This window comes from Tarenaya hassleriana, unplaced genomic scaffold (genome assembly GCF_000463585.1).
Source record: "Tarenaya hassleriana unplaced genomic scaffold, ASM46358v1 Cleome361, whole genome shotgun sequence".
Classification (NCBI taxonomy): domain Eukaryota; kingdom Viridiplantae; phylum Streptophyta; class Magnoliopsida; order Brassicales; family Cleomaceae; genus Tarenaya; species Tarenaya hassleriana.
Window position 1 is genome coordinate 61,114 of NW_010966671.1, and position 26,220 is coordinate 87,333.

Genomic DNA, 26,220 nt, shown 5'->3' on the forward strand with positions numbered 1-26,220 from the left:
GGCTGGGCACGGAACATTCCTGGTCCGGCTGACCTGAACTGGTCAGCTCCGGACCAGGCCTTCATTTTCCTTTGGTCAGCTCGTCTTCGGTCAGCGCTGGGCGAAGTTGTGGCGATCTCCTGGTCCGCCGGACCAGCGTTGGTTAGGGTGGACCAGATGGACTGTTTTCTCTGATTCTCACCGAGTTTGTGCGTTATGCCCTCGGGGTCCTGCCAAAGTCAAGAAATAGTCCCGAAACCCTAGAATGGCTCTAGAAATGCCTAAGAATGCGTGGAAACCGTTTAGAAACCAAAGACATACTCGTATAAAATTCAGATAAAATCTGAGCCATCAGTTGATCAAACTGAACGTCTTCCTTGTGTTTCTTTAGGCGTGAAGGGAACGGAACCGGTGGTGGTCTTGGCGGTGGAGGCTCATATTTTGGTTCTGTCTCTTCGTATTCGTCCTTAAATGCTCATCTGCGATCAAAAAGTCAGGTGTATAATCCAAATAAGCATTAGAACACTCAGCCTTTTTTATGCTCTATGGTGACTCTAACTCAGATTGCTCCACGTCCTTCATCGATATGGTGTTAAGATACTCTTTGGAGTCAATTTCTGGTCATTTCATAAAGGTCTCTTGCCACTGGGAGGCGATTTTAACAGTTCTGTTGGACTGAGACTCGCGTAGTGATTGTATATAATTTAAGAGGTCCTCTTGTCCCTGCAAAACCCGAACAAGTAAGGGGTTTATCTCAGAATCTATCTCCTGCTTAGTTGCAGACGATGGAGGGGTATATGCTTCATCGGGTGGTCCTTCAAAATGATAATATGTCTCATCGCCCTGATCATATTGATACGAAGGTATAGACTGATAAGTGTGAAATTGATAGGATCCCTGATTCTGGTGGTAGTTGAAATCCCAATGCGGAGCATCCGAAGCATATGAATCATAGGAGAGATCGGGAAAATGCGTCCAACCCGAATCATAAGTGTCGGGATACGTCTTCTCTATGAAATAGCTCATATCCTCGATTCTCTATTCATGCTCTGAGAAGGATGTACATGCACACACAAAAGAAAACAAAAAGAAAAGGAGACGCAAGGAAAAGAAAAAAAAACGAAAAACAAACAAACAAAAGCAAAAAGAAAACAGACCCAGACCAAATAGAGATCTAATCCAATTGTCTACATTGTCCCCGACAACGGCGCCAAAAACTTGATGTCGCAAATCTAGGTGTATAAATTTGATCAAGTAATAATATCCTAGACTCAACAATTAACCGCAAGTGTACGGATCGTGTTTAGCAACTAGGGTCGAACACAGGGACAAGTAAATAACTGAATCAGATTCCAATCCAAATCTAGATCTAGAGAAAATATGAGAATGATGAGAATGTATCAAAAGCAAATAATAAAAACAAACGATAAACTATCAATGGCAAAACACTGTAGGCTTCGGGATTTCTTTACGTGCAAGGGTCTTTCAAAAGATGCAAACTCAGTGGTTTATCTATCCGATTCAGGGAATTCAAGCTCTAAAGTAAAGATTAACCCTCTCGAGTCTAATCTCACTATCCAGGTTTTATCCTACTAATCTCTCGATTCAATAGTCTAAAACTCTGGATGCATGAACGAACGCTATCATAATCCCTAGGCAAATATTCATCTCTCAATGCAATACCTGTTCTATTTATTGAGTTATTTCCAGGTTAGAATCTCATATATCTATGCGAATTAAAATCCTAAGTTCATTCAATCAAGTGGCCAACAAGATCAAACGCATTAAATGCAACTCAATAAACCGAATAGAATAAATAAAACCACAATGTCTGGAATTAGAAACCAAAGATCCCTACATAGCAAATCCCTAACCTACAGCAAAGGAACTACTCGCTAAACATCGAGACGTCAGGGTTCATATCAATACAACAAAACATCGTAAAATAGAAGGAAAGAGGAACGCTTAGTCGATTTCTCGGCTTCGTGATCTCCGTCTTCTACTCGGATCTCTTGCTTCATGATAATCGCCCCCTTTTCTTGTGCTCTTGGTCTGTTCTTTGTGTAAAGCTTGAATGATTTTCGACCTAGAGGCTTTTCCCTCTTATTTCACTTCGGTTTGGGCAAAATTAAAAGTTTTCCCGAATCTGGGGGTCGAACCGATCGTTTCGGCAAAGCCAAACCGATCGGTTACACTTTCTGAGAAATTTTTCAATTTCTGCAATGTCGAACCGATCGTTTCGCTAAACCCGAACTGATCTTGTCGTGTTTCGATGCAGTTTTGACGGGCTTCACGAATTCGTTCATAACTTCTTTCTCTCATATCGGATTTGGGTGATCTTGGTGTTTATGCGTAGATATCGAAGAGAGCTTTCAATGATGTAGAGAATGCATGATTTGGACTTGTAGAGTGAAAGTTATCGGACTTGCAAGATCTGACGTTTCCTAAGCTTCACATTTTCCCCGGAAACACTCCAAATGTTTCCGTTTCGTCCGTGATGTTCCGTAGCCCATGTTTTCCACTCCTTTTGCTCTTTTTATGCGTGAAAATCTGTTTGAACACCAAAGAACACAACCATGCAATATCGAAGCCAAATATGTCCTAGAATGTCTACAAATATGTAAAATAGAGTGAAATACGCTAGACATCCTATATCAAAACGTCACCCAAAATACGTGTTATCAGTTATAGGTAGCGGTATAGATCCCATAGCTAGGAAAGACTATCCTTTAGAGAGGGAGATCATATTAGACAGATTTGGTCATTGTTTACGGGGATCTGAGTCGGATAGATGTTTCGCTCTCGATTATCATTTTGAGTTATGTCATTGTCTCGCCCGCCTTTCATACCGTTTTTCACAGAGTATTTGCTCGAGGACGAGCAAAGGTTTAAGTCTGAGGGAGTTTCATAATACGTATTTTGTGTGATGTTTTGATATAGGATGTATACTGTATTTCACTCGGTTTACACATTTGTAGACATTCTAGGGCACATTTGGCTTCGATATTGGATGGTGTGTTCTTTGGTGTTTAAATAGGTTTTCATTCATAAAAAAAAAAGCAAAATGAGTGGGAAACATGGACTACGAAATATCACGGACGAAACGGAAACATTTGCAGTGTTTCCAGGGACAACGTGAAGCTCGGAAAACGTCAAATTTTGCAAGTCTAATAACTTTCACTCTACAAGTCTAAATCATGTGTTCTCAACATCATTGGAAAGCTCTTCTCAACATCTATGCATAGACATCAAGATCACCGAAATCCGATATCGAAGTAGGAAGTTATGAGCGAATTCGTGAAACCCGTCAAAACTGCTCAAAGACACGACAAGATCGGTTTCGGATAGACGAAACAATCGGTTCGGCATCACAGAAATTGAAAAATTGCTCAGAAAGTGGAACCAATCGGTTCGATCATGCACGAAACGATCGGTTTGACCCCCATATTTGGAAATACTTCCAGTTTTGCCCAAAATGAAGGGAGATAAGAGGAGAAAGTCTCTACGTCAGAAATTATTCCGAATTTATCAGAAAAAATACACCTAAGAGCAGAAGAAAAGAGGGAGATTATCAAGAATCAAGAGATCGGAGTAGAAGATGGAGATCACGAAACCGAGAAATCGACTAAGAGTCTCTTCCCTATTCTATTTTACGATGTTTTGTTGTATTGATATGTACCCTGTTGTCTCGATGTTTAGTGAGTAGTTCCATAGCTGTAGGTTAGGGATTTGCTATGTAGGGATCTTTGATTTTTAATTCCAGACTCTGTGTATGTATTTATTCCATTCAGTTTATTGAATTGTTCTTAATGCTTTTGATCTTGTTGGTCACTTGATTGAATGAATTTAGGGTTTTAATTCGTATAGAGATATGAGATTCTAACCTGGAAATAATTCAATAAATAGAACAAGTATTGCATCGAGAGATGGATATTTGCCTAGGGATTATGATAGCGTTCGTTCGTGCATCCAGAGTTTTAGAATACCAAATCGAGAGATTAGTAGGATAAAGCCTGGATAGTGAAGTTAGACTCAGAGGATTAATCTCTATTTTAGAGCTTGAATTTCCTGAATTGGATAGATAAACCACTGGCGTTCGTTCGTGCATCCAGAGTTTTAGAATACCAAATCGAGAGATTAGTAGGATAAAGCCTGGATAGTGAAGTTAGACTCAGAGGATTAATCTCTATTTTAGAGCTTGAATTTCCTGAATTGGATAGATAAACCACTGGATTTGCATCTTTTGAAAGATCCTTGCATGTAAAACAATTATGAAGCCTACAGTATTTATCATTCATAGTTTACAACCGTTTTTTTGTTATTTGTTTTGCTATGTTTCATCACACTCTCATATTTTCTCTAAATCTAGATTTGGATTGGAATCTGATTCAGTTGTTTATTTGTCCATGTGTTCGACCCTAGTTGCTACACACGATCCGTACACTTGCGGAATTTGTTGAGTCTAGCATTTTATTACTTGATTGAATCTTATACACCTAGATTTACGACATCATATGCTGATATTTTTATTGATTGGAGTCAAAAATAAAATTTATTATGGGTCCAAAATTTGGTTTTATATGTTACAAATTTTAAATAAAAACTAAAAATGCTTATATCGAGTATTTTTTATATTCTCATCTATAATTTATAAAGACATACCAAAAAAACTAATTTTATTATAATCGTTAAACCAACATATTTGTCACACTAAAACCATACACATGAATAGTGAATGGTGAATAATTCGATAACGGTATATGAAATATATGTACAAATGATGTCGATTTAGAGTGTGATATAATCTCGTTTTATTTTTCTAGATGCAAGTATACAGATCAATCATAGTATTTAGGGTCGAACACAAAGACATACACGTTTACGATGACAATTTTGGTTTCGATCTATGGCGATAATTTTTTATGATGGCGGTGCTGACTTATAAATGCAAGAATAGAACAAAACATAATTTATTTAGAAATAAAAAAAATTAAATTTTATTATACTCGTTAAAACTAGACATATGACGCACTAAAACTATGTACATGAAAGGTGAATGACGAATACTTCGATATACGAATGATGCGTATAAGCAATGATGGATCTCAAAAAATGATAAATTATAATTTGAAGTAAACTTAATTTTATTATGGAGTCTGGGAAAACAACTAAGTTCTTACTATAATCATTAAAATTTGATCGCATTATTATCCAATTTAACAAAATATTTTTAAAAATAATAATAGTTACCGCTACAATATGGTAAATTAAGAACTATTATTTATAATAAATAATAATTTATTTTTAAGCGACAAATAACTTAATCTTTATTTTTATATTTTTAATTAATTTATGTAGGGGCAAGATAATATAAGCGACCCCCAATGAGGTGATCGATCGATCGTGATACCAAGATCGACCGATCGTGTGTTATACTCGGCAATGTCATCCTTTTTTATTCTAAGTACTTCGGATTGTTTCCACGTTTATTTCACATGATTCGATTCCCTTGAAAATATCTCATTTTATATTCATAACTCCGGTTTTCCTATAAAACATAATAAATATGAAGAGTCTAAATATAAAATGTATAAAAGATATCTATTAATACATAAATGAAGTGAAATTCAATAGATATCCTATATAAAAATATAATATTATTTATATGTCATCATCTTTTAATCTAGATTACACTCCTTGTATATCCCAAACATATTTATTAAATAATATCATACAATTTATATTGATAAATAAAATAATATATACATCTTGTATAAATAGTTTCTAATCTAATTATTATTATTTATAATATAAATAATAATATTTATGTTATAATCTAATTTCTTATCATGTAAATATCTCTAATACCCTTCGTTCTTCCCATCAAATAAATATTTGTTCAAGAAATATGTTTTTCTAATTTAGATGTTTTATAAAGTCAAAACATAGATACCTATGTTTAATTTCATCCAACAATACTTAATTATCCCAATTAATAGCATTAAATTATACTCTAAATGTCAACCTTAGAGTTTTCATATAATTTTTCTTGGAAAAAACAAAAAAACTGTTATTTTATTTTATTTTTTGAAGTTTCTATTCTCTATTATTTTGATTTTTAGATCAATATCGTCGAAATTTCTTCTTATACCAATTAATAATTTTGAGAATTATAATAACATATGTTGTAAGTTTTGAAATAAATTGTCTAATATTTTACAAGTTTGGAAATTTTTATGGGTTTTACCCAAAATAATTTAGATGAAAACAAAAGATTTACGGACCAAGAAAAACTAAACAAAACAAAAGAATATCCTAATCTTATGATAAAATATGAAATACATAATTTTTAGGACTCGTAACTTTTTAGACCAAACAATATCGACAAATGAAAAATATATCTAATTAAATCATTTTACCAAATTTTGTAATTTCATACATAATTCTTACATATTTATATATTCTTTGTGTATATATAATCAGTTCGTATCTTTGGCATTAAGTATGCATAGATATGGTCATAATTAACAACTTACCCTAAATCATAACCATTAAAGTATTAATCCATTATAAATACATGTAATAACATTAAAAAAACAACAATAACAATTAAAATTAAAAATAGAGAAGATTTCTTTGAAACTAGCTTTCTTAGTCGGGGTCGCCCTTATTGCATTTTATGAGTCTCGTATCCTCTATTCTATCTTTTCAATCTTTTTAGCTTCGAGTGTTCATAAATGTGTAACGAAATATATATATATATATATTAAATTGTTATATCTTTTAACGTTATTGTTTTCTTCCAAAATGTATATGTATGTTATAGATTCATCATTCCCGGTGACAGAAGCAAGAGAAATGGAGGAAGGACTTAACTGCATAGGAGGATGTCCACCGGGCCAGAAGGATTGTAATTGTATACCAGTTTTGCCTCCTAAAGCAGAGATCCATGCATCGTCGTCGTGTCATAAGGACAAAGATTGTGCCAAGTTCTGTATCGTAGGTTGTCAGATGAATGTAATGGCAGTAATTGTTTCTGCGAATGTTGACAATGGAATAACCAGTTGTGATATCGTATCATGTTGTATGTTGATGATCATTTGGTGGAAACAGAATAATTTTAAAGGGTTCCAAAATCTGATAGAAGTTGTTACAAACTTCTCAAATAAAATTGAAATATTTATACGGTGTGTTTTCTTATTATCATCCATAGTTTATTGAGAAACAGAAAAAAAAAACATTTTTTTTGCTATAATTGTTAAAACTAGATAGAATTATTATCCAATTTAACAAAATATCATACAAAAATTAGATTTACCTCTAAATTAGGATATATTAGTTTAAAAAATTAAGAACTGTGATTCATGATAAATAAGAGTTTGTTTTAAGTGACAAATAACTTCATCTTTATTTTTATATTTTCAATTAGTTTATGTGGGGGGCAAGAGAATATAAATGACCCATTTTTGTTGAACTTGCCTCTACTGAAAGAAGTTAAGTGGGCTTTTAGTGGGCCTAAAATCATTTGGGCTTTTTTTGGGCCTAGAGAATGTAAGCCCTCGCAGGGAAAAAAACAGTGAGAACTAGGGTTGGATATTTGGATTATTTTGATGTTAATTGAGTAATTAGGCGAAATATTTCTGATTTTGATAGGATTACTTTTTTTAGCCGTATGCTTTAATTTCGAAAAAAATTTATTCGGCGTTTTGTATCTACATTCTTTCGATCAAAAGAATAATAATAATCAGAATAGGATTAGATATTTTCTAGTTTCGATTTGATTAGATTAATCTAAAGAAAATATAAATGGTACATCGCATCAGCAACATAATGACACTTCGCCTGTCCCATAACCCTTAATTATTATCCAATTAACGATCAATAATTAATTACCCCTTCAACCCATTGAAGGATCAGTCATTTCGGTTACTTAATTACTTAATAAATTTGGTTAGGTTTGATATCCAATTCTTGTCCGACTAAACACTAACATGATTTCGTAGATAAATTAGAACATGTCACGATTCAGGACTCGACTGTTTGTATCATTGCGATTGCGGAAAGTGTCATTTGATGGCGATTATGAACGGTTGGTAGAGAAAAACGTTAAATACAGTTTGACGTAAATTATACAAAAATTATATGATTTTAAGATTTTTTAATTAGTTATTAAATTTTTATTATCAATTAGATAAAAAAAACTATTTAATAAATTTATAATAATTAAATAAAAACATTAAAATATAAATTTTATCAGTTTAATTTATGTTTAAGTAAAAAAAATTATTTTAAAAAAGTTAAAAATAATTATTAGTAAACCTAAAACTTTATAATCATGTGATGTTATTATATATTTGTTTTTACTAAAATATAATATCAAAAAATAAACTCAAATCATAGCACTAAACAAAATTATCAATAAAATATATATTAGTTTTTTTTACAATTTTTTAATAACGTCATTTTAGTTTTTTGTCCAAGTAGTAGAAACTGCAACCAAAATACAAATTAGAAATTTTAACTTTAATTACGATTGCGGATGAGGACGGTTTAACCAACTAGTTTTTCAATTGTCGGCAACGATCGAAAATCGTAAACTCTCCCTTCCACGTGTGGTGGTGGTGGTGCAACCATACATACTAAAGAGAGGTAATTTAAAATCTTCATGTTTGCAACACTATTAATCACAAATTCGTAACGTAAACTTTTAATGTTTCGTGAATCTTGCGTCGTTTTTATATCATAATATCGCAATAAAAATTTTCATTGCTCAATCTTCACAAATTTGACAAGTAATTTTTTTTTCTTGGTTAACGTATACTTATATTGCTTTTAGCATGTTTTTTTTTTAGTGAATAGATTTATAAAATATATTAATATAAATGTCCACTAAAGAAAAGATAGTCGTTACTGATGCATTTGTGTTATGCTCCCAAAGTGTTATCCACAACATGTCAATGATTTTCTTTTTTATTATTTAGACAAAAGTCATTTTAGATTAATATACACATATATATATATATATGTATATATATATATATATTCGATCTGCGTACGTTGTAAAGGTCCAAAGATACTACTTGTTCACGCACCTCCGATCCATTGGTCTTAATAAAAAGCCTCTCGCACTCTATTGCCTTTAGCATTTTCCTAAGTGGATCGAGTTTGTTATTTTAATATAGTTTGTAATTAATTTATAACATACTTTTTATGCAAATCATTAATTAATTATAATTATTTACGAGTGGATTACGGCTTTATAAAAAAAACAGCTAGATAGCTTACATGAGCTGCAAAATTTTAACAACACGCATGCAAAGCAGATGACGAGTTTCACCACATAATTCTGAAATGTTTAGTGGCTTGTTGGGATTAAAAAATATTAGATATAATTGAAATGATATGCAGAAAATTAGTTTTTTGTTTTGTAAAAAGGTAAATAAGAAGAAAATTAACAAAGGCCTAGTGATTGAGTTTGTTGTTCATGACACAAAAGTAAATACATTCAAACTATCTCTTTGGAAATTTGTGTATGAATAAGTGTAAATATTTTGTTAAGTTAGAAATAATATATATATATATATATATATGTATTCAAAAATATATTTTTTTCCTTTTCCGAACTTTAAGTTCTCAAAGTATAGTATCCATCCATCAATGAAAAGTTGAAAACTGTGTTTGATATTATTTTCTTTTTTGGTATTTGGTTGTCTTCCAATTCAACTACATCATAATTCGAAAAACAATCTTTTTATAATTAAATTATATCATTTTTCACCAACGATCGCTCGAACATGGGATTTGGAACATATATTATTAAGCTTTCTAACAAAAGATTTCGAATTCATTACTTTGGTGACAATTTTACCATATTGACTATATATATTTAACAATCCTTATATATATATATATATATATACACGTATACATATATTGTAATAATATAATAACCCACGACCACAAATATCAAAATCTATTGGTTTAGACCATGATCTCATCCATTGATGTCCCAAATCGTAATTTCCGACAGAGAGACGACAAAGGTTCCTCGAGAAGAAACATAATGCGTCTACGAGTTTTTGCCTCTCGCATAAGCTTTCTTCGTATAATATAATCTTTTTTTTTATTTTTCTGCTTTTTGATATTGGTCCTTTTTTCTTTCTTTTTAATACCTTTCAGTGCCCAATGACTCATCAAGAGCTGACGAAATAAGCTTCCATTATTAACTACGTTTATTATATTTTATTTCTAATTTGACGTTTTTTTTAATATTCTCCATTAAGCATTACTATATGATTACGCAATTCGACATTCACGAATCTGATATGTGGAATGTCAACCCCTGTATTAACAGATAAGGATTTCGGACAAATTAAAAAAGGAGACTTGTTCGTTTAAACAAAATTAACTCGAGGCCGACAACATATTGAATCGAAATTTATTCTATAACTATATAAAATATAATATTTTCGAGCTCGATTTTTTCACATAAGGAATAAACCTACCGACAAAAACCGAATTTATTTCCGTTTCGATAACAAAAGATTTTCCTTAATCGAATAAATTTTGGCTGACGATTGGTTCAGATTAACGGTATATGGATTAAGTTTAATTCGGACGGTTGTGCGGAAGCGTATCAGGTCTTTAATGCGAGACGATAGAATCAAACGAGAAAAAATAGAAGACACTAAGATTTAACGTGGTTCGCCAGAATGCCTACGTCTACGGAGAGGAAGAACACAAATTTTACCATATCGGTGAACAAATGTGGAATACAACATATATTCAATCTCACTTCCCAAATCCCACATAAACACATTTTCTCTCTTAACACTTTGAAGAAAAAATATCCCGAATATATCCAAGAATCTTACTGAAGAGAAACCCACAAAAAAAACTCTCAAAAGAGACCCAAAACCGGATTTCTTCTTGAAGAAGAAAGCTCCTTCACACTTAATATTTTTCTTCTTCCTCTGAATGTTTCTTCTCGTTGGTGATGCATTAACAAGCGGATGATATGCCTATTTATAGGCTGAAGGAGCAGATGAAATTATGGTCGAGACTTAAGGCTACTAACCAAATCGCGAAGTATGACTGTAAATTTTTCAAATAAAAAACTCAGCCACTAGCAATTATCTGCCATTGAACTTGGAGCCACATGATTCACAATCTCCACCTTGGCTCCAATGAACACCAACTGTAACAAACGAGAAAAGATGTCTTCAACTGTGCCTCATGGCACTCATATGCCCGAAGGCGTTCAAATGCACAGGATGTTGACCAAGTTCAAATAATGATTGAACTTAATCGCTGTGATCACCTTAGTCAGCATATCTGCGGGATTATCAAGAGTCTTCACCTTCATGAATTCTATGATAATGTTTTCCTGTTCAACTCCAAGCTCATCAAGTAAACCACGCAACCAAATAGCTTCTTTCGCAGCCTCTCCAACTGTCATATACTCTGTCTCTGTCGTAGACAAAGCCACCGTAGACTGTAAGGTAGACTTTCAATTCACCGGAGCTTTCGCCAATGTAAACACATATCCAGTTGTTGACCAACGCTTATCCAAATCGCCGGCATAGTCAGAATCAGCATATCCAACCACACAGTGACCAAGTGATCCATCCTATTGAAACACCAATCCAAAGCCCAAGGTCTTCATAATATACCTCATAATCCGTTTCACTGCCTGTCAATGTCCTCTTCTAGGATTGTGCATATACTTGCTCACTACTCCAACAGCAGGTGAAATGTCAGGTCTGGTACACACCATCGCATACATCAAGTTATCAACCGCATTTGCATATGGAACATTCGTCATCTACTCATGTTCCTCATTTGTGGTAGGAGATAACGCTGAACTGAGCTTGAAATGACGGGCAAGCGGTGTACTCACAGGTTTTGACTTTTCATCTAAGCCAAAATATTAAAGTACTTTCTTCAAAGATTGCCTCTGCGACAAACAAATCTTGCCCATCTTTCTGTTTCTGCTTATCTCCATCCCTAAGAATCTTCTTTGCTTCTCCAAGATCATTCATCTCAAACTCTTGATTCAACTGAGCCTTCAACTTGTCGACCTTCAATTGGCTCTTTGATGCGATCAACATGTCATCTACATACAAGAGTAAGTAAATGAAAGATTCATCTAGTAACTTGTAGAAGTAGACACAAAGATCATACTTGCTCCTTAGACAAGAGATCATGAATTTTTCAAATCGTTTGTACCACTGCCTGGGAGACTACTTCAGTTCGTACAACGATTTGTTCAACTTGCAAACCTAATCTTCTTTACCAGCAACTGTAAAACCTTTTGGCTGAGTCATATAGATTTTCTCCTCCAAATCTCCATGTAAGAATGCCGCTTTACATCGAGTTGAGTTAGCTCCAAATCAAACTGAGCTTCCAAGGCCAACAAAATCCGAATTGAGGTATGTTTCACAACTGGAGAAAATACCCCATTGTAGTCGATACCCTCCTTCAAAGCGTAGCCTTTTGCTACCAACCTTGCCTTGAACAGACATCAATCTTGTCGAGAAATCTTTCTTTCTTTGTAAATACCAATTTACACCCAATCGCCTTCTTTCCACTTGGTAACTTCGCTAACTTCCAGGTGTTGTTCTTCCGAAGATATTCCATCTCTTCCTCCATTTTGTCTTCTTCCACTTCTCACTTTCAGAACTCTTGAATCGCATACATCACAGCCTTAACCCAAAATCGTTTGTCTAATCCAGCGTTAGACAATATACACTGAATCTTCTCCAATAAAGTTCGATTCATGCGTTCTACCACCCCATTCTCTTACGAATTGTTTCGAACGGTAAAGTGTCTAACAATGTCATCATCTTGATAGATTTTGACTAGTGAATCACTCATGTACTCTCTTCCATTGTCTGTTCGGAGACATTTGATCTTTCTCACAGTCTGGTTCTCCACCATATTTTTCTGTTTAAGGAAACAATTCAACACTTCACCTTAGTCTTCATCACGTATACCCAAACTCTTCTTGAAAAGTCGTCAACAAAAGTGACAAAATATCGACCATACGTCAGAATGGACATAATCCAGAATACCTTCGGTATTATGGATAGTCGTGCCAAATTTCACTTTTGATTGCTTTCCAAGTATACAGTGCTCACAAAACTCCAATTTGCACATCTTGGCTCCTTTAAGCACACCTTGTTTGATGAGGTTCTGCAAAACCTTCTCTCTAGGATATCCTAGGTGCATGTGCCATAACATGGTGGCATCAGAATCCTTATCTTCTCCAACGGTAATGACAATCGTTCCAATAACCGTACTACCTTTGAAATAGTACATGTTATTGTTCTTTACTCCTTTCAAGACCACCAGTGCATCATAAATAACTTTAAGAATTCCATCTCGAATAGTCATAGTATAATCTTTAGATTCTAAGGTTCCCAGTGAGATGAAATTCTTCTCCAAATGTGGTACGTACCGAACTTTCGTCAGAATTCTTGTAGTTCCATCATGGCACCTCAGTCGGATTGAACTTATTCCAGTTGCTTGTAGAGCGTCATTATTGCCCATGTAAACAACTCATACATTTAGTTCTTTAAAGTTGAAGAACAACTCCTTATTGTAACATGTATGTAGGTACAACCCGAGTCCATAATCCACTCGTCGGAGTGAAACTTTGACGATGTACTGATCAATACGAACTCTGATTCATCATCTTCAGCTTTGGACAATGTTTCTTCCAGTGTCCAATTTCATGACGAAAGGCACATTCATCCTTTGCAAGTCTGCCTTTTGAGCGAGATCTACCTTTCTTCTTTCCAGGCTTACGAGCTCCTTCACGACCTCGAGCAGCATAGGCCTCCCTACTGAAGTTTAACTATTTTACTTCTGATCCTTTTTTCGGATCTCACAATTGTACAAAGTTGTACATACTTCATCGAAACGGATCTGCTCATTTCCATGAAGTATCATAGTGATAAGGTTCTTGTATTCTTCGGGTAGAGAATTCAAAAGGAGAAGAGTCTTATCCTCATCCTTGACCATTTCATCAAGGTTCTCCAACTCCATCACCATCTTGTTGAATTCGGAAATGTGGTACATTATAGAACCCGATTGGTACTGCAGACGGAACAACTTCTTCTTAAAGTACAATCGGTTCTGATAACTCTTTGTCAAGAACTGCTTCTCCAACTCTCTCCAAAATTTGTTTGCAGATATCTCCTTCATATAAGGGAGTTTTAGTTTCCTTGTTAAACACGAACGGATTACTATACCAATATTGTGGTTCATCCATACCCATTTGGCATCCTCCAGGCGTGTCGGCTTCTGCGGATCAATAGCAACGAGAAGTTCTTGCTAATAAAGCGCATCTGTCATCTCGCCTTACCACAAACTGAAGTTATTGGACCCGCTGAATTTCTCCACCTCAATTTTTGCATTTGTTACCACCATTCTTCCCGATGACGCCGAGGATCGGACGGTATGATGAGCCAATTGATGGAATTGCAACTACCGCCAGTGTTTTGGTGGTCTCTTGAGCCATAACTCTAAATCACTTTTTTTTTATTTTTCAAATCGACATATGTCTTGACAAAAAAAGTACCGCGATTCTGATACCAATTGTTGTGTGGAAGCGTATCAGGTCTCTAATGTGAGACGATGGAATCAAACGACAGAAAAATAAAAGACCCCAATATTTAACATGGCCGGCAGAATGCCTACGTCCACGGAGAGGAAAAACACAAATTTCACTACATTGGTGAACAAATGTAGAATACAACACACACTCAACCTCACTTTCCAAATCCCAGTTCTCTCTTAACACTCTGAAGAAAAAATATCCCAGATGTATTCAAGAATCTCACCGAACAAATATCTTAGATATCCAAAAGAGAATCCCAGAAAAAAAAAACTCTCAAAAGAGACCGAAAATCGGATTTCTTCTTGAAGAAAAAAGCTTCTTCACACTCTTAATATTTTTCTTCTTCCTCTGAATGTATCTTCTCGTTGGTGATGCATTAACAAGCATATGATATGCTTATTTAGGCTGAAGGAGTAGATGTTGGTGATGCATTAACAAGCAGATGAAATGCTTATTTAGGCTGAAGGAGTAGAGGAAGTTGTGGTCGAGACTTAAGGCCACCAACCAAGCTACGAAGTATGGCTGTAAATTTTCCAAATAAAAAAACTCAGCCACTAGCAATTATCTGACATTGAATTTGGAGCCACATGATTCACATAGACCGAGACGTTTGAAGTGATCAGGTCACAAAGCGACCGTTAAGCATTCAAGGTGGTTGGTTTGACTCCTATACAGAAAAATGGGTACACAATTAAATTGCGGTTACACGGGTTATCTTCGGACTGTGAGCGATGTAGTCGGATCGAAGGTCCGGTGAACTTGATACTTATAAAAAAGTAAAATCGAAAACTAGATCCTGATGATATGAAAGATTCTTAACCATATGTAGCAAAGAATCTTCTTTTTACCCAACAAAACGGTCCATCATGAGTTAAACCGATCTTTTTTCGCAATCCAGCTACAATGTTACACTTTAAATCTCCATCTTGTAATGAGAACCATCGAAAATAAATAATTATGTGTTTTTTTTCCTCCTCGGACGATATGTCACTGTCAAGGGTTGCATAAATAAATTTTAAAAAAAAAACAAGATAATCGGGTTTGTGCGGTGACTATAATTCGAATCGAACATAAAGAATCAATGTTTTGAAACCATACGTAATATAATTTTTTATTTTTTTTTTATTTTTTTTATTTTACTAATTACTTATTCCTTTGTTCTCCATTTCTCCTCCTATAAAAAGGTGGGGATACACGCCCCTCTCGTCCCCCCATACACACACACACACACTTTTCAAGTAATTATCTCGAAATTAAGCGCAGACAAATGGAGGGTTTAATCTTTAACCCTAACTCACTTCCTTACTTCCAAGACAAGAGCTCCGGCGGTGGAAACTCTCCGTCTTCGGAGGGGTCTTCCCGGAGCACGGCGGAGGAGGAGAGAAAACGGCGGAGGATGATATCGAACAGAGAATCGGCTCGGAGATCGAGGATGAGGAAACGACGGCACATGGACGAGCTGTGGTCGACTTTGATGGAGCTGGTGAACGAGAACAAGTGCCTGATGGAGGAGATGAACCGAATCATGGAGAGCTACGAGAGGGTCGTCGAAGAGAACGCGAAGCTCCGTGAAGAAACGTCCATGTCCATGAAGATGATCGGTGATATTCAGCTCGATGGGTTCTTCGTCGACGGTGATGATATCTGGACCATTTGATCCACCACAACTTCTCGATCCTTAGGGTTTCTTTTTTTTTTCTTTTTTCTTTTTTGGGTTAATTAACGAAGAAGGAATTACGATCATAAGGAATAATTTTGGATATATATTATATATAAGAAATACTAATAAAGTATTGTGGATGTGTAACTAAGGTGCTCGGTTTTCAAAGCAAGTACCGCAGTTCGGGGTGATGGAGAACGATATCTTTGTACGAGAAAATGAAACCCTATTGTCCTAATATATGTCTCAATACTGAATTGTCCTAATTTTTCTGCTCTATATTAAATATTTTGTAGTTATATTGAGTTTGGTGTATTCCAAGTGTTTTGTAAAACAATATGAGTCATTGTATCAATATCAATATATATATATATATATATATATATATATATATATATATTATAACAAAAAACGATATTATGCGAATTTTATATTAGATTGATGTAATCGAATGTGACAATGATATATCTTTTTGGGTAATCGGATATCTTATGCTAAGATCCAGACTAATTTCATGATAAAAAATCAGCCAGATTATTTGTAATATACATTATCTCTCCAAATATGAGGTTCGAATTCGGGACATGACAAATGTTTTTCACTCCGTTTCACCGATTGAACTACCGTACAATGATACATTGTCTTGCAAAGATAAACGTATATATATACTAATTAGTGATTAACAGCGTACAAAGAGTATCTTAAGGCCTACCAAAAAAAAATCAAAAACCTAACGTCTGTCACAAGAAACTATTATAATGTAATAATTCATGTTGACATTAGCTAGCTGAGTTTCAAGCCACTAAAATTTTTGCCTTCATTATGCTTTGGGGTATATCTCGTCATCGTATACAATATATAATTTCAAAAAGATTTTATCGCTACTGTTTTAAAGTATTATTTTTTCTCTCTCTTATGGGCTATATAATAAAGCTAGACTAAAAACAATTCTTGCTAATCGATTTACGGGTACTAATGTTCAAAGCATTCCATTTCTCAATTTCGTTTGACCCTAGACCAGAAGATATAGATTTATTAATTAATTAATGTTGCACAAATAGAAAACTATATATTTCGTTTATTAAAAAAAAGAAAAATTTAAAAAAATACCTAAACTTGTTAATTTAAATCTTAACTTTGTTTTTATCAAATAAAACTCCAATTTTATTTTTAAAATAAAACTAAATTTTATAACCGTTGTTATTTTTTGAATCCAAATGTATTGATATAATAAAAGTAAAATAAAAAGTAAATTATATATAGATAATAATGATGTGTAAGATATGATCAAAATGTGGACTTGATATATAAAATATTAGAACATCCGTCAGTATTCGGATTTAAATGTTATAAACTTTAGGTTATTTTAATTAAAAAATCAAATTGAGATTTTATTTAGTAAAAATTAAATTTTAGATTTTGTTTTTATGAAAATTGATAAATTCATATATATATTTTTATTTTCCAAAAAAAATAATGTAGGCTTTTTTTGTTGGGCTCGGCCCAATAGAATCCGACAAGTAACGGTCTATCCAACGCAGTTTCGGACGGACAGCGCCAAAAATTGACTATGATATTTTTCCTCCTCTATATCGCACAAAGGGCCAAAGGCTCCATGATACTTTCTTCAATGGCTTCTTCACAAGCTGCATTATCTGCATTTCCTCTCACAAATCCTGTGATTCGCAAGAAGCCCTCTTCTTTTTCGTCTTCTTCGTCTTCGAATTCTGTTCTAAAACCACTCGCCGTCGCGAAAGAGGTTCACTTTAACCGCGATGGCTCTGTGACCAAGAAACTTCAGGTAATCTTTTCTCTCTGTTTTTTTTTTTTTTTATTTGGGTCCCTTTTATGGCGCTTTGATTCGGGTATGGGGGTGAAATTTGGGGCAGGCAGGGGCGGGATTGGGGGTTTTTTTTTATTTGGGTCCCTTTTATGGCGCTTTGATTCGGGTATGGTGGTGAAATTTGGTGCAGGCAGGTGCGGATATGGTGGCGGAGCTATTGGGAGTGACTTTGGGTCCAAAGGGAAGAAACGTAGTGTTGCAGAACAAGTACGGAACTCCGAGAATCGTCAATGACGGTGAAACGGTTCTCAAAGAGGTACGTACTTTCCTCATAGTATTTCCGTGTATTTTTTGTGTCTTGTTTAATCAAAATTCTCTTTCAATTGAAAAGATTCTGCTAATTTTGGCTGGAAATGCGACTTTTAGAGTTCCACATGGCTCTCAATCTGATGTTCGATGAAATGCCAAAACCAGTTTTTCAGTATCTCCTTCTGGGCATATTTAGTTTGTATAATATTTGATTCTGGAATGGAGCTGTGGTTGTAATGATGGATTGATTTGTGCGGTGAAGATTGAATTGGAGGATCCTTTGGAGAATGTTGGAGTGAAACTTGTGAGGCAAGCGGGTGCTAAGACAAATGACCTTGCCGGTGATGGTTCCACGACGTCTATAGTGCTTGCTCACGGGCTTATTACCGAGGGAATCAAGGTAGAGATTATAGTTACAAAGTTTGAACTTGTGTATGTTACCGTGTGATATACTGGTTTGTCAATGCATTCTCCAAACTTTCTCTGCAGGTGGTTTCAGCTGGAACAAATCCTGTCCAAGTTACCCGTGGCATAGAAAAAACAGCAAATGCCCTTGTTTCAGAGCTCAAATCAATGTCCAGAGAGGTGAAAGATCCCGTTTCTTGGAGGATTTGTGAGCGTATACACATGTGGAATGGGTTTAACCAAAGGGAAATAATGGACCCTGTCTTTGCAGGTCGAGGATAACGAGCTTGCTGATGTTGCAGCAGTTAGTGCGGGGAATGACTATGAGGTGGGAAACATGATTGCAGATGCTCTTCGAAAAGTGGGGAGGACTGGTTTAGTAACAATCGAGAAAGGAAAATGCCTCGAGAACAGTCTTCAGATTGTTGAGGGAATGCAGTTCAATCGTGGGTTTTTATCCCCTTATTTTGTCACCGATCGTAGAAAGATGGAAGCCGAGTTCCATGACTGCAAGGTCTGTATCGAGATTTTCTGATTTTCTTTGCTGTGTTGGACAAAGAGTAACCAGGGTGAGTGGATAAATTTCTTTCATTGTAGTTGCTTCTGGTCGACAGAAAGATCACAAACCCAAAGGAGATGTTCAAAATATTGGATTCTGCAGTTAAAGAGGATTTCCCGGTTCTGATTGTTGCTGAGGACATCGAGCAAGAGGCTCTTGCTCCAGTAATCAGGAACAAACTTAAAGGCAACCTCAAGGCAGCAGCTATCAAAGCTCCTGCCTTTGGTGAGCGTAAGAGCCACTGCTTGGACGATCTAGCAATCTTAACTGGAGGTAGTAGATAAATTGCCTCATACAAAATTCTTTCATTAGTGAAAAGCTTGCGTTGATGTTTTTTCTTTATACTCCTGTGTATAGCCACTGTGATCAGAGACGAGATGGGGATGAGCTTAGAGAAGGCTGGAAAGGAGGTATTAGGAACAGCAACAAGGATTCTAGTGACTAAGGATTCAACACTGATCGTTACAGATGGGAGCAACAGGGGAGCAGTTGAGGAAAGGGTTTGCCAGATTAAAAAGCTAATCGAGGTTCTATCATCCATGCCATTTGACTTCAATTATTGAGCTCAAGTCATAGGTGTTTATAAGAGGGGATGAAACTCGGAGTTAGCTTGGCTAGATTGAGCCTGAAGTTCGATTCTTTGCTGTTTTCATCATATGGGTTATGTTGACTTGCTATGCAGAATACCGAGGGAAATTTTCAGAAGAATATCCTCAATGAAAGAGTAGCTAGATTGGCGGGTGGAATTGCTATAATCCGGGTAAAACCCCAATATTATATACAGTGAATACATTGATACTGAAATCAAAGACAATGCAATGCTGAACTAATTTCAAAAGGCCTTAACCACAGGTTGGTGCCCAAACTCAAGTTGAGTTGAAGGATAAACAGCTAAAGATTGAAGATGCCCTGAATGCAACCAAGGTAGTCAACCAAACCAAAGTCCTGTAAAAGCCGACATCTCCATTATCGGCTAATTGTTTGTTCTAGAAACCTAATTCTCAGAATGTAGTCAGCAATTGAAGAGGGAGTTGTGGTTGGCGGTGGCTGTGCTCTTCTTCGGTTGTCATCAAAGGTGGACAGAATCAAGGACATTCTTGAAAACACAGAACAGAAGGTATAGTTTAATGTTGCAGAGGACATTACAGTTAATGAAAGCTTAACTGTTCTAACTGAACAATACTTAGAATGTGGTCTCGCTTTTGCAACATTGTATAAGCAGATTGGAGCCGAGATCTTCAAGAAAGCATTAAGCTACCCGATAAGATTGATAGCCAAGAATGCAGGCGCGAATGGCAATATCGTTGTTGAAAAGGTATATATTTATCTGATAAATCCATTCGGTTTTTGTATCATTCTAGTCAAAGTTTGAGCTCAGTACATCAAGAACACGATCAAATCTGCAGGTATTGGCTAGTGAAAACGTGACGTATGGGTACAACGCAGCGAAGAATGTCTATGAAGATCTGATGTTGGCTCGAATTATGGATCCAACAAAGGTATAACTGATTAAATTCCCGCGTAGTTCACTCTCTCTGATTCGAGTTCTGCTCCTTGTACCGATGTGTTCGGTTCTGGAACAGGTTGTGAGATGTTGCCTGGAACATGCAGCATCTGTGGCTAAAACGTTTCTGACATCGGAAGCTGTGGTGGTTGAGATAAAAGAAATCAGACCGAGGCCGATCATAAATCCTCCATTGCCAACTTCTTCAGCTTCACACATCTTCCCCAGCAAAAGAATGAAAAGGTTTCCTCCAATCATGGACAGGAAGACAAGCTTCCCTATGAACCAGTTACTTGATATAACCAGACAACACTTGAAGAGACAAGAGTAGGGGCATTGATATTGTAAAGCTCAAACATTTAGTAATGTGTAAATCATCAGGTAATTATGTATCATCCTAGTCAAACAATGCGTTAATGAATATAAATCAGATACATGCATTTCAGACTATTTGCCTCTTCTTCTTCTTCTTTAGAGTTTTAGTTTCTGTTTCAGTTCTTCACCTTTCATCATCAAAACCGGAATCTTCAGAAACTTTCCTCACCATAGAGTAGAAGCAATCGAAGAAGAAGAAGATGCTGTTGATGGGGATAAGTTTGCAGGCGGCGACGGATCTGATGGTCGCCGGATTTTCTCTGATGATCGGATTAGGATTCTTCACTTTCATCGCCTCCATCCTCTGCTCCGCCGCCTTCCTCCACCACTCCAAAGACGTTTCTTGATTCTCTCTGCCGCAAAACCCTCGCCGGAGGACTATGTCCGTCGTCAATTTCGACTTTTTTCTAAAACCCCGCCCGATAATCTACCATTTGTAAGCTGAAGAACTCTAGAGAAATGTATTATCTATGGTCTTATGTGATCAGAAATTGAAATCTTTGAAAGTTTTTCCATCAATGCTTCGATTTTTATTTCTTCTTCCGTTTACGCCGCGAATAAAACATTCATCGGACGACGACGAACCCTTTGCGGACGGTAAAACCCTAGAACCCGCTGCTCCGATTGGAGTGCGATTTTGCAGATCGCTTTCCACCACCGCGTTGAACACTCCATCGCCGGTGGACCGAGCGGATGCCAACCGGCCGCCGCGTCCGTGTACTCCATCTGCGCCGCGATCTTCGCCGGATTCCGCGGCGGAAACTCGCGGAGACGAATACCGAGTTCAGCTGGTCCAGGTTCAGTTCTCTCGGCGATGCGGCGGGGGTGTAAGCCTTGGGACTCGAGATCGGGAACGGTGATCGAGTTAGCTCAGCGACTGACGTTTTCCGGCGAGGGTTAGTACGGCGGCGGAACTCAGCCGGAGAGAAGCCAACGGCGTTGAGATTGCACCGCTTTTTCTTTATACTCCTGTGTGAACGGTGATCGAGTTAGCTCAGCGACTGACGTTTTCCGGCGAGGGTTAGTACGGCGGCGGAACTCAGCCGGAGAGAAGCCAACGGCGTTGAGATTGCACCGCCAATAAGCATGGTATACACATTCACTATCTTTCTTGCACCGCCAACGGCGTTGAAGTTTTCCCCCCTTCATCGCGGTGCTCGTGCTTCATGAAATTGGGGAAAAACAGATATTTTTTTTCTGAGATTGTGAGATAAAGCATGATCTTGTCTGGCTGTGGACGATGGATCGAATAGTTCTGGCTTTTTTGCGGTGGTTGAATTGAAAGTGGCCATTCTTTTGAATGAGACGGGGTTTTTTGGCGGGAGATGAGGGGTCTTGAAATAAATTTCCAGAAACCATAAAGATCAATACTTTGAAACTCCATGAATCTTAGTTTCATAGGAATCATCAGTTCTTCTGGTTTTCTGGTGGCGATCTTTAGGTGCTTCGCATTTCCGTGCATGTTCTCTTTGATTTACTTCATTGCTCGTAATCTTATGTTTGATGCTTGTCTCGAAAAGTGCCGAGTTCTTACTGATTTTTCTTGCTGGGTTTAATAGCTCTCTGATCTCTCTGGTTGAAGTGCTTGAGTTCTTGGTGATTAAGAGGGCCAACTGCTTAAGCTCAGTAGTTTGAGTTAGGCAGAAGGAAGGGGACAGACATATCCACTTAAAGTTCTGCCATTTCTCTTCCTGTCTTGTGTTTCCTTGATCTGGGAATATGTAACATTCAGTGATACATCATTTATCAGATAGGAAATCAAGGATGTTGTTAGTTGGGCATGCTGAGTTAGCTGCAAAGTCACTTTCTTTCTTATTCAAAATGGCTTAGAACACTGATCTGTTTCCCGTAGTTTCTAAGCACCACTGTCCTGAATCTAGGATTAGGAATTGGAGCCATAGAGTTTCCTGTCCAGTAGTCAGGGCTGGAGTTCTTCCAATACCGGGTCAATTTAAGCATCGAATGGATGGCATAGAAGGAAAGCAATTATATACGTGGTTGAAACATCTTAGTCGGCCTCGTCTTCTTTGAGCATGCTTACTTGGATTTGATTATTTAGCATTTGAAAGAGTTCTGTTTGGAAATAAGGGATTGTTGTTTCATGGATTTGACCGTGATCTTGAAATGACGTACCCCTCTCTTGAAAGTTGTTTTTTTTTTAAATCTTTCATGATAATGTAATAAGAACTAACTCAAAATCGGAGTTAGCGGAAATGAATAATTTATGGGGCCGGTCCCAAATAAACTTGGGTTTAAGGCGATGTTGATGTTGATGCATGAGAACCTAATAGTGTAAAGAGATGGTGAATATTAGTAGTAGCCATTGTCTTTCTGTTTGTATTTCTGATGTCTCAGCTTTGTTGTCTTGTAATGTGCGTGGTTGTCCAAAGCAGAAAAGAAAAAGACTTTTGATGATTAGGCTTTGTTTTCTTTTGTTTGGCAGGATTCCTCAGCTCACAAATTTTTTCTTTCGGGATGTCGCATTCAAGGGAGATGGGAGCGTGTGCAGGCTATTGTTGATGGAAATGCGTTGGCCATTCGGCTTTGCTCCGGAGGTAAAATTTGCTATCCAGTGTTTTCATTATTTGTGCATTTACAGAGCTCATTCTCTTGTCTTTCTTTTTTTTTATATATATATAAAAAAAAAACATTTTGGTGGGTCATGGAATGAGATTGGACGACCCATCTTTCGTTTTCATCCACCTGTTCATTTGCTCCTACGATGCATATCCATAGTTTGGAAGTTACAATGCTGAAAACGACTCCCGTCCTCTTGCCAGCTCAATCTCCTTGTTCTTTTCTGTTCATGCTGCCTCGTTACAATGATATGATTACCTGATTTCGGTTTCATGATCTTATATTCAAAGACAAACGGTAGCTTGTTTCTTTGACAGTCATGTAGACTCTTATCGGTGTTTCACCTTACGGGTATCAAGTACTGATCGATCAATTGCTTGAAAGTTTTTCGAGTTTCCGGGCCTTTCTCAGTTCGAGTTACCCTAGTGTTTTCACGGGATGCAAGAAATCTGAAACGGGTTTCATGTTCCGAGTCTTGTCCCGTACATGAAACAGTGGTTTCAAAAGGACTGGTAATGGATGGGTGTTTTTCCTTAAGAGATGAAAGTGACAGATTCTGAATGGTTGATCTTCTTGAAAGGATCATGTGAAGTGAAGAGAGCTAGCATGACTCTCTCTTGTGTTTGGCGAATCAAAGATGTTGGTGAAGGTGGTTTCCTACTTTGAGGGGAGGGGGCCACTCCCTTTGGAACAAAAATATTTGGTAACCTTTGAAACTCCTGTTTTGTCATCACCCTCTTTGTTAAATTTTCAGATTCTGTATTAACTTTTCCCATTGGGTAAGGATCTTTGATAGACCTTGAGAGTGATCTATCAGAGGCGTTTTCCCCCTTCTTGAGGATTTCCAGGAATCCCTGAACGATGTTTGATCAAAGATTGCTCCCTGTCCCTGATCCAATATCGTGAAACAGGAACTGAGAGCTACATACATGCATCTAACATTGTAAATGTTTTCTCGTGCAGACGAGAGACGAGGACCCTTTTCGCAATATCGGAGTAATGATACACAAACAAACATATATTATAAGCATAAGATCCAATGGAGAAAAAGATGCAGGAACAGAGCAACTCTGCATAAACAAAGTATCTTCTTCTTCATGCTCGTAAGAAGATGCATTTGCCCTACGTAGCTTTTGGTCTTAGAACCAATACATGAGAAAACAGGAAGAGGATAAAAAGGATTTAGACACAAACCCTGGTTCTATTAAGTGGCTTTGCCTCTACTTCGAACACGACTAGCTGCAGTAGCTCTTGTTCTTGCATTGACCAGTGATTTCTCCTTTTTATCTGTGGATGATGATGATGGTGATGATGATGATGATGATAGTTTCTTCTTTCCCTTTTCGGTTTTGGAACTGTTCTTTGCAGCTGCATGCTTGGTGTTATTCCTTGGAAGTTGATTGCTTGGCCCTGAAGATGCATCAGAAGCCATGGAGTCATCATCATCATCACCACCATCATCATCATCATCAACAACATCAGACTGATCATTTCCATTGAAAGCATCTTCAAGGTACATAGTCCATCCAGATTCACCACTACTGTATTCTTCATCTACAACCCCCGAAGACTCCATCATCACTCTCTCTCTCTCTCTCTCTCTCTCTCTCCTGACATAACACAACAAAAACAAAAGGTTTCAACTTTAGCATTTACACAACAAGGGCATAAAGAATGGTGGCTCACTCCCTCATCACATACATACCTGAGTTTTTTTTTTTTGGTTAGGGGGTTTAATCCACAAACCTTCACCTTACCCTGTGATATATATAATACACTCTGAGTTATTTGTCTCTTCTATGGCTTGCTGGCTCTTCATCATCTTGTAAGTGAAACTTAGCTATGGTGTTGATGAGTAACAAGAAAGCAGGAGCCTATGGGGAACGGTCATATAGAAGAATAGAAGGAGTGAGTCTCACCACATGGCAACCCAAGGCTCCATTGTTTTCACCCAATTCAAGCACTACAAGACAAATTCCATTGCAGATAGATATGATGGAAGGTTAGTGCCTTCTTCATTACAAAGTACACATATATACACATATGTATATATATATAGAATATAAAGTCTTGTATCTTTTTTTACATATATAGTTTGTTTGAACCCCAAAGACCAAAATTATCCCTTTGAGCCTCTCTCATAAAGAGTGAGGTAAAGCTGATTGGTTAGCTTGGCTTGACCTCCTTTTTTTTATTTGTTCATAATTATAATTTAACCATATGGTATAAATTTTTGTTTTAATTTTCCCTTTATTTCACTCTCTCTCTCTCTCTCTCTCTCTCTCTCTCTCTCTCTCTCTCTCTCTCTCTCTGTATATCACTGGCTATATCTTCTTCTCATAAATATGAAGACCAGCTTTTGAGGTGGAAATCAGATGAGACCCACTCAACAAACAAGAAGGAATATGAGAACCATTTTTTTTTTTTAAATAATTAGGTTAGGAAC

At 36.5% G+C, this 26,220-nt stretch overlaps 3 protein-coding genes and 1 long non-coding RNA gene across 9 annotated transcripts; 3 read left to right on the forward strand and 1 right to left on the reverse strand.

The window, feature by feature from the left end:
- The first annotated feature begins 15,822 nt into the window (after window positions 1-15,822).
- On the forward strand, window positions 15,823-16,500 carry LOC104822533 (basic leucine zipper 8). The gene has a single exon (XM_010553779.1). The coding sequence runs from the start codon at window positions 15,870-15,872 to the stop codon at window positions 16,257-16,259; it is 390 nt and encodes a 129-aa protein (XP_010552081.1). The 5' UTR covers window positions 15,823-15,869; the 3' UTR covers window positions 16,260-16,500.
- Window positions 16,501-17,858: 1,358 nt separating this feature from the next.
- On the forward strand, window positions 17,859-21,712 carry LOC104822534 (chaperonin 60 subunit beta 4, chloroplastic). Of its 5 annotated transcripts, XR_773218.2 has the most exons (14): window positions 17,863-18,063; window positions 18,236-18,361; window positions 18,617-18,754; window positions 18,844-18,939; window positions 19,031-19,273; window positions 19,357-19,591; window positions 19,676-19,845; window positions 20,001-20,078; window positions 20,171-20,242; window positions 20,331-20,435; window positions 20,541-20,633; window positions 20,725-20,817; window positions 20,902-21,203; window positions 21,318-21,712. XR_773218.2 is itself a non-coding variant. In XM_010553781.2 (13 exons), the coding sequence occupies exons 1-13, from the start codon at window positions 17,878-17,880 to the stop codon at window positions 21,151-21,153; spliced, it is 1,887 nt and encodes a 628-aa protein (XP_010552083.1). In that variant the 5' UTR covers window positions 17,863-17,877; the 3' UTR covers window positions 21,154-21,272. The 5 variants fall into 5 exon arrangements, 3 of the variants coding, with proteins under 3 accessions (XP_019059090.1, XP_019059091.1, XP_010552083.1); XM_010553781.2 differs by lacking the exon at window positions 21,318-21,712 and having other exon boundaries at window positions 20,902-21,272; XR_002024534.1 differs by lacking the exons at window positions 20,902-21,203; window positions 21,318-21,712 and having other exon boundaries at window positions 17,860-18,063; window positions 20,335-20,435.
- Window positions 21,713-22,188: 476 nt separating this feature from the next.
- LOC104822536 lies at window positions 22,189-24,828 on the forward strand. Its single transcript, XR_773219.2, has 4 exons — window positions 22,189-22,286; window positions 23,641-23,752; window positions 24,355-24,477; window positions 24,738-24,828. It is a non-coding gene; the product is annotated as an uncharacterized LOC104822536 (long non-coding RNA).
- On the reverse strand, window positions 24,775-25,932 carry LOC104822535 (exonuclease 1-like). 2 transcript variants are annotated; one of them, XM_010553783.2, is made up of 3 exons: window positions 25,694-25,918; window positions 25,480-25,532; window positions 24,775-25,384 (listed from the first exon to the last, which is right to left on the reverse strand). In XM_010553783.2, exon 3 carries the CDS (start codon window positions 25,351-25,353, stop codon window positions 24,979-24,981), a length of 375 nt encoding a protein of 124 aa, XP_010552085.1. In that variant the 5' UTR covers window positions 25,354-25,384; window positions 25,480-25,532; window positions 25,694-25,918; the 3' UTR covers window positions 24,775-24,978. The 2 variants fall into 2 exon arrangements, with proteins under 2 accessions (XP_010552085.1, XP_010552084.1); XM_010553782.2 differs by lacking the exon at window positions 25,480-25,532 and having other exon boundaries at window positions 25,694-25,932.
- Between the last annotated feature and the right edge of the window lie 288 nt (window positions 25,933-26,220).

What these genes read in the sequence shown, in the direction of transcription:
- LOC104822533 (XM_010553779.1), top strand. Translation starts at nt 15,870, where the DNA reads ATGGAGGGTTTAATCTTTAACCCTAACTCACTTCCTTACTTCCAAGAC.
- LOC104822534 (XM_010553781.2), top strand. Translation starts at nt 17,878, where the DNA reads ATGATACTTTCTTCAATGGCTTCTTCACAAGCTGCATTATCTGCATTT. An exon ending in GTGAAACGGTTCTCAAAGAG is followed by an intron (nt 18,362 to 18,616) that starts GTACGTACTTTC and finishes TGTGCGGTGAAG; the next exon opens with ATTGAATTGGAGGATCCTTT. An exon ending in GAATTATGGATCCAACAAAG is followed by an intron (nt 20,818 to 20,901) that starts GTATAACTGATT and finishes GTTCTGGAACAG; the next exon opens with GTTGTGAGATGTTGCCTGGA.
- LOC104822535 (XM_010553782.2), bottom strand. Translation starts at nt 25,716, where the DNA reads ATGGAGCCTTGGGTTGCCATGTG. An exon ending in GAGCCTTGGGTTGCCATGTG is followed by an intron (nt 25,385 to 25,693) that starts GTGAGACTCACT and finishes GTGTTATGTCAG; the next exon opens with GAGAGAGAGAGAGAGAGAGA.